General features: G+C 31.8%; 2 protein-coding genes across 2 annotated transcripts; both read left to right on the top strand.

Moving 5' to 3' along the window:
* The first annotated feature begins 3,391 nt into the window (after nucleotides 1–3,391).
* On the top strand, nucleotides 3,392–3,796 carry LOC139426293 (uncharacterized). Its single transcript, XM_071184504.1, has one exon. It carries the CDS (start codon nucleotides 3,392–3,394, stop codon nucleotides 3,794–3,796), a length of 405 nt encoding a protein of 134 aa, XP_071040605.1.
* A 174-nt stretch (nucleotides 3,797–3,970) lies between these two features.
* LOC122270894 (uncharacterized) lies at nucleotides 3,971–4,399 on the top strand. The gene has a single exon (XM_043050139.1). The coding sequence runs from the start codon at nucleotides 3,971–3,973 to the stop codon at nucleotides 4,397–4,399; it is 429 nt and encodes a 142-aa protein (XP_042906073.1).
* Nucleotides 4,400–8,010: the final 3,611 nt, after the last annotated feature.

The following is an 8,010-nucleotide window of genomic DNA, read 5'->3' as shown; positions in this document are numbered from 1 at the left end:
CGTAGAAAGCCGGAAATGACACAAAATTTTCTCCGAGTTAATGTCAGCCCGACTGTGTATGAGAGAACCTTTCATTTACCTATTTTAGAAATGGTGCGTGATAATAAAAAAAAACGGAAAAGAAAAACAAAATATGGATTAATTTATTTAGACGGAATAAATAAAAACACAAATTGTTTTTATCTAAAAGACATTTTTCATCTCTTAGAGAGAAATTATATTTTTATGATTGCAGTTTTTACTAATTGCAGATAATTAGTGAGTAGTTTCTAATGCCTTTTAGTAACTTCCGAGCAACTACTTTTGTCAAACTCGCATTTTTGCTTTCACACAGAAAGTTTCACTTCAACTGAACTTTTGTATTCAAATTTTTCTAGGAAAACTACCTCTTTAGATGGAGAAAGATAAAAAGAGTATTTATTTTATAGCAACAGTGAAAAATATTTATTTCTGTGAAGATTATACTTAGCACACAGCTTTCATTTTTAAGTTCCAACGGACACTTTACTATCAAAGATCGTGACTTTTCCTGAGGATTTAGCATGACTGTAGGGGAAACATTTTCACTAGAATCCTTCGACCGACATTTTATGAGCATTCTTCTGGGACAAATTTCATGAACTATCGCATATTTACGATCAACATAAGCTGCAAAATAGCCTTTTTTTGGAAATAAAAATAAGAAAAAAGTTCAACGTCTAGCTGACTTTTAACGTAAAATATTTCAACTATATAAATTATAACGATCTTTATTTATGAATGCTCAGAAAAAGTTAAAATAATAAAATTTGCTCACAAAATAGAAAAAAAGAACCAAATATTTATAAGTATTTTTTTTTAGCTTGTTGAAAGAATATATTTTTTTTATTTAGAAAAAAATGATTTCTGTTATGATTTATATGATTCGCAAAGATTCTAACGTAACTTGGATTCAGCAAATTATGAAAACCTATGAAAGATGAATTATTTGATACATTTCAAGCAGATTACATAAAGCTAAAGTCCTTATTAATACCGAATTAAATAATCAAGAAAAGGTACTGGTTTACATATTTATACTAAGTCATTTCTTCAGAAAGAAGTGGTTTAATACTCACTGCTCCTTCCACCGAACTGCAAACTTCTGACGTCCACTCCCTATTTTTTGCTAATATAAACGTCCGTTGGTAGGTAGGTATTTTACTTACGTCTCACTATAGCTGCCCAGTGGGCTATTGGAGACGGTCTGGGAAACATCCCCGAAGATGACACGAAGACATGCTATTACAATTTTGATCCTCTGCAGAGGTGTTGGCTCCTCCGGTTTGGTAGACTAGCAACCAGTGAGTGAAATCAAACACTATACGGTAGAACAGTTTAACGAAGACCGATACAGCACAATCTTAGTCCCTACGTAGGCTGATCAATGGGGTCACCCATCCGCTTACTGACAGCATCCAATGACTTTGGTGTTCTACTGGGAACCGTGTCATTACGATCAGTCTACTTACTGCGGGACAAACATCATTTGGAAGATCCCTCCCGGTCAGGCCTGATATGCTGCTGAGTCCTCTGGACAGTCATTACAGTATGCTCTCGTCCAAGATTTGCTCAGACCACTCTATCTAGATTTTGGGCAGGTAACTGGTAATTTTAAACGGATGCGAGAAGACTTGCACTGCTCTGCCATTTCTTCTCTGTGTCATATCTTAGATTGTAATGGCATCTCTGTGGCGCAGCTTTTGAAAGAGGGTGATGCAGTTCGTGATTTAATTGTGCGACATAGTCTCCTAAACTTGGTTTAGTTTGTGTAAGTCAATGGGGATAGGCAACAACTGCAAGATAAAGAAGTTTGCTAGTATGGAATAAAAGAAGTGCATATATGAGATTGATGTTCTTTAGATACTGATGAAACTGGTTTGCAAATATATTTAACTTATTTGTACTCAAAGACCGCTAGAAAAATTTGCTTTGGCAGCGTGAAAGCAATCCAAACATGGTTTATTAAGAAGGAAAAAAAACTCTTTCAAAGTTTCGACATGACTAATTTACTGTATAGTGTCCTTTTTTTGAAGATTAATTTCATCTGAAATTATTTCCTCTGAATTCATTTTGTCTATCTTGAAATAATCATTAAATTATAAAGTATAAAAATCTAATAATACACTATCTGCCAATAAGTATTTGGACACATGTGTGATTGAAAAGAAAAACAAACTTTATTCATAATTAATAGTTGGTAGAGCCTCCACGAGAGGTAATTACAGCGTGATCCCACCGGCGCATACTTTCCACAAGTCCTTGCGTGACAGCCAGTGGTATTTTCTTCCACTCGGCTTGGAGAAGACATATAAGTTCCTTCACCGATTTTGGACGGGTAGCACACCCGCAATTCGGTGATCCAACTCGTCCCAGAGGATCTCGATAAGATTCAGGTCTGGACTCTGGGCAGGTCAGTCCATTCGAGTAACCCCATTGGCACCATACCAAGCATTGGTAACCCTCGCAACATGACAGCTGGCATTGTCATCCTGGAAGTAATAGTGTACCACATCGTAAAACTACCACAACGTAGGAAGCACATTGTCATCCAAAATAGTGCAGTAGGCATCGGCATTTAGCTTACCATGAATGGGGATCAAGGGTCCCAATCCATACCAGGAGAAACAATCCATCTCAGGACAGCAGATATTGTCATTTGCATAGGTGTACAAATCCTTTTTGGTAGATAGTATAATATCTTGATCATGTTGTGAAAAAAAATTCATTCCTTAGACGGAGATAATTGTTGACTATAAAAAGTTACTTTTATTTAAAAGTCTTCTCCTTTATCTGAAAATTAAATGTTTGCGTTTTTAAAAGACTAAATTTAAAAGATATTAAAAAATTAAAATGAATTTTTTTTATTGCTTCGAGCAATAATTTCAAAATTTCCTGGATAATTTAGCACTTGCACTTTTCATAACTTATCATTTTAATAAGAACTCCCGCAAGGGATGGCAAGATGTTATTTTATAAGTAAGTATCCGAATCTATTATTAATTGCGCATTTGGTTAAATTTCTGTGATTTCTTAGAAATTATTTTAACCTACATTATCAAAGATTTATAGCTCTTGAACTATTGCTAAATCGGCAAAATGTATCATAGAAATACACTGCTGTACAATTGCTAAGAACGGATAACACTATCATCCATAGCAACCACAAAATGAAAGGAAGCAAAATGTGGAAAATTGGAATAACTGCGGGATATAGTAAGAAGAGGTATGCGTATGCTATTTTTTTTCCACGTCTGTTCATCACGTGATAGCGCTGATAAGAGCTTTAAAGGTTTTGACGCGTGTGGAGAGTTGTTGTTTCAAGTCATAGTTTTACAGGAAAGATTTAGTTGACGAACTTGAAATTTTCGGCATGTCTTCCCGATATCACTTGAATGATTTTAAGCGTGGCCGAATTATTGGAAAGATCGAAGAAGGGCGAAAAATAACAGATGTTGCCAGGGAGTTCGACATCTCTCACAGCGTTGTTTTACGGCTGTGGAAATCATTTAAAACTACTGGAATGTGTAGTAGGCGGCATGAGGGAGGTCGTGTTAGAAGAAGGAAGCCAGCAGAAGACAGGTACCATGTCCTATCAGCAAAAAGGAACATGCGCACCACAGCTCAGCAGGTGGCAAATCAGTTTCTTGCTGCCACAGAAAAGCAGATCTCCCGAAAAACTGTTGCCAGACGTTTGAGGGGAGGAGAACTATACGCCCGCAGACATGTTGTGTGTGTCCCATTGACCAGACGGCACCGTACTGCCCGTTTGCAATAGTGTCGTGAGCATCACAATTGGACTGAACAGGACTGTGCATGCGTACTATTCTCAGATGAGAGTAGGTTCAGTCTGTCATCGGACTGTAGACGCCAATTGATCTGGCGAGAGAGTGGTACTAGTTATCGTCCAGGAAATATCCAGGAAAGGGACCAATATCAGACATGCAGTGTCATGGTGTGGGCCGGCATCATGATCAATGGCCACAAGCGCCTACATGTGGTTGCGAATGGGACTATGACGGGCCAACGATACATTGATGAAGTTCTACTTCCTAATGTTCGTCTTTTCCGTGGTGCTGTCGGTTATAAATTTGTTTTTATGGACGACAACGCAACATGTCATCGAACACTCGCTGTTCAGGATTGTCTAGACAGCGAGGGTGTTTTAAAATATCTGGNCCCCTTTGAAAATGTTTGGGATGCTTTGGGGAGGCAACTTGCTGGTCGAAACTATCCTCCGACAAACAAGAACACCCTCATACGTGCACTGACAGAGGAATGGGATAAACTGCCTCAACAGCTGCTAGATAATATTGTGCAAAGAGTGATACGACGTGTAAAATGTTGCATCACACTCCACTGTGGACATATCCCGTACTGACACCTTTCTTCAAGTTGCCTGCTGACATTTAGATCCATTGTTCCACTTTTCCGTACGCAGCATCAAACGAACATTTTTTTTCAGATGTTTCATAGCTTTTGTACTTTCCAGAACAATGAACATTCTTTATTCTAATGTCNCATTTGGTTAAATTTCTGTGATTTCTTAGAAATTATTTTAACCTACATTATCAAAGATTTATAGCTCTTGAACTAGTGCTAAATCGGCAAAATGTACCATAGAAATAGATGATAAAAAAAAAATTAAATTGAAAAATGAAGAAATGATATTAAAAAAAAAATTGCGAGTCATTCCTAACGTACTTTCTTTGTTAGTTACATATCAAACAATAAAAGGAATCTACATTTAATTAACTTTTACTAATTTTTTTTCTTAATACATTGAAAAAAATCAAACATAAGAAATTTCAAAAAAAAAATCTTATAGTTTCACAGACGTGAATGTAATTTCAAAATTTTCTTATTTCAATTTTTTCTGGAAAAAGATTCTAAACATATGTTAAACTGTAAGAATTTATAATTCGTTAATAGTAAGGAAAAGGTCCTGAGTATTTTAATTTTACGTTTGAAAAAATAAATTATTTAAAAAATACTTGTGGTGACACATGTCAAAAATTATGTCACACTCCCGATGAAATTATTTTTAATGATCATTTAGAAGAGTAAACAAAGATAAATAGGCTAAACGGTTAGAAAAGTATAATATAATATTTTATCATTATTATTTCGTTACTTACATAAAATAATACATATTTTTTGTGAACTATAGTTTATGAAAAAATCTAAGACAATATTTTTTATACATAATAGTCAAATTTGAATGTTTTATTTTAATATTTAATTAAATATTTTCTTCATAATTTTCAATAGTAACTAGAAATACGAACATTTATTTCTAAAATGAGGTAAAGGAAAGCCTCATAAAAATTCAACGTAAAAACATAATACATAATGTACAGGGCATGACTTATATTTTCCTTTATATTGACTTATATTTTCAGTCTGCTTCAAAAATGGAAGCAAAAAGAATTTACACACGCTAATTAATATTTAAATGAAGAAATATTTAAGTGATCAAATTAATATTTAATAGAGGTAGAAAAATAAACACTATAGAAATCTGTCAAGCTACGGTAAATGAAAGTCCACGTAATAAGCATTAAAACCGGTTTATTCGGAGGGTTAAACTTGAAAATGTCTATAATTGCTTATAATTGTCTTTCAACTTCTGTCAGATTCATACTTAAAACATATTTTTTTTTTTTTTTTAACATTTGCACTCTTGTGATTTTTAATTTCTAAGAGTTCGAAAGCGTTTTTCTTTTTCACGGAATTTTAAACTAATTTGTGACTCTAGTGTGAAACATTAGTTGTTTTTATCTTCAATAATGATTCTGGTTACAAATATGAAGGGCAGCTATTATAGAAAATCGTGCATACAGAAAAAAAATGATATAACACCGAAAGTTGTTATCAAGTTGTTAAATTATCAAGAAACTGATTTATGGCGAAAATTATAACATGATATCTTATTGTAATAAACATGAGAAGCTAAGTCGTATTGGTATGAATATGTGCGTAAAAACACTCTTTTTCAGCATATAAATTTCCTTTTGAATTGAAAAATAATAACTCGTTCTATGCAAGGTATTATCAACTATCTATGCTCACCATTAATTGATTTTTTTACTTCTATTATTATTATTTTTTGTAGGAGTTTGTAAGTTTTAAATTTTTAATGATCCCATGAGATGTAAAACGGTGAAAAAGAGAAATTATAATTGGAAAGATTGTTTACAAAAATCAAATTTGAAGTTTGCTGCAATTTATCTTTAGTCAAATTATTAATTAGTTGGTCGACATCAGTTTCATGCAGAGAAATTCTAAATACTAAGTATTATAAAAAAAAGTATTTTAATTGATGCTAACTGCGAAATTATTTATTTAATTTTAAAAACAAAGGGCTTTGAACTGAAGGGAACTTGGGATTAATTATATTTCTACATTATTATTTCCATTACATAATTTTTTTTTCCATTAATTGGAAAACAAATATTTAACTTAATAAATTAATTTAATATTCATTTTTTCCTTTTCATATACAGCTAAAAAATTTCTTTTTTTAAATTTGACATAATTTAACGTAACAGATGTTGCGTTAATAACGCAACATTTGTAAAGAGGGAAAAAAATAAACATAAATAAAAAATAAATAAAAATACAGAGGGAAAAAAATTTCCGTTTATATAGTAATGGTTTATCGGAAATTCTGATTTTCAAAATTACAATTCTTTTTTCTACATATCTAGTAAGAATACAAAAAAAATGAAAAGTCATTTTATTTAAAGAAATGTTTNCACCATTAATTGATTTTTTTACTTCTATTATTATTATTTTTTGTAGGAGTTTGTAAGTTTTAAATTTTTAATGATCCCATGAGATGTAAAACGGTGAAAAAGAGAAATTATAATTGGAAAGATTGTTTACAAAAATCAAATTTGAAGTTTGCTGCAATTTATCTTTAGTCAAATTATTAATTAGTTGGTCGACATCAGTTTCATGCAGAGAAATTCTAAATACTAAGTATTATAAAAAAAGTATTTTAATTGATGCTAACTGCAAAATTATTTATTTAATTTTAAAAACAAAGGGCTTTGAACTGAAGGGAACTTGGGATTAATTATATTTTTACATTATTATTTCCATTACATAAAGTTTTATTTCCATTAATTGGAAAACAAATAATTAACTTAATAAATTAAACTATTATAATTTTTTTCCTTTCGTATACAGCTAAAAAATTTATTTTTCTAAATTTGACATAATTTAACGTAACAAATGTAGCGTTATTAAGAAAAAAAATAAACGAGAAAGATTTCCGTTCATATAGTAACGGTTTATTGGAAATTCTGGTTCTCAAAATTACAATTCTTTTTTCTATATATCTAGTAAGTATACAGAAATAAAGAATCATTTCATTTAAAGAAATTATTTTGTGCCATGCTTAAAGTTTTCTTGATAAAATTACTAAATTTTTTAACACTTTTACTACAAAACAGCATTGCAATAAATCATAATTCATGGTTAATTCTGCCAAAAGTCATTACCAATACACGTCGGTAAAACTTAACGAGTTTTTTAGTGTACCAATAGAGCCAAAAACACAGTAAATTTTACAATATTCTGGTAATTTTGACCCTACTTTTTACTCATTGCATTTAAAAAGAATGATAGTTCGTATAATTTTATTTTTAGTTCTCTGTTTACAATTTTTCAGGGGATGGGAGGATCATAAATCAAGCTAACTTAAAAGTAAAACATATGCCTTTAGGTCTTCAAGATTAATGGAATAACTTCAGAATGTACAATCCATAACTCTCACTTAACAACATGCTAGTCGTTCTGTTCAAACTGTACAAAAGATGAGGAAGAAGTAACAAAAGATTTAAAAAAAAACAGTATTATTTGCTTTATTTTTATTTCGGACAGAGAAATATTTCATCCAATGCACTTAAGCATTGCGTGCAGGGGATTCTGTGAGCTAATGTTTGTATTCTCTTTTAATTAGGGGAGCAAAAAGTAACTTCCATA

Source organism: Parasteatoda tepidariorum, chromosome 8, assembly GCF_043381705.1.
Source record: "Parasteatoda tepidariorum isolate YZ-2023 chromosome 8, CAS_Ptep_4.0, whole genome shotgun sequence".
Classification (NCBI taxonomy): domain Eukaryota; kingdom Metazoa; phylum Arthropoda; class Arachnida; order Araneae; family Theridiidae; genus Parasteatoda; species Parasteatoda tepidariorum.
This window is presented reverse-complemented; position numbering and strand designations above follow the sequence as displayed.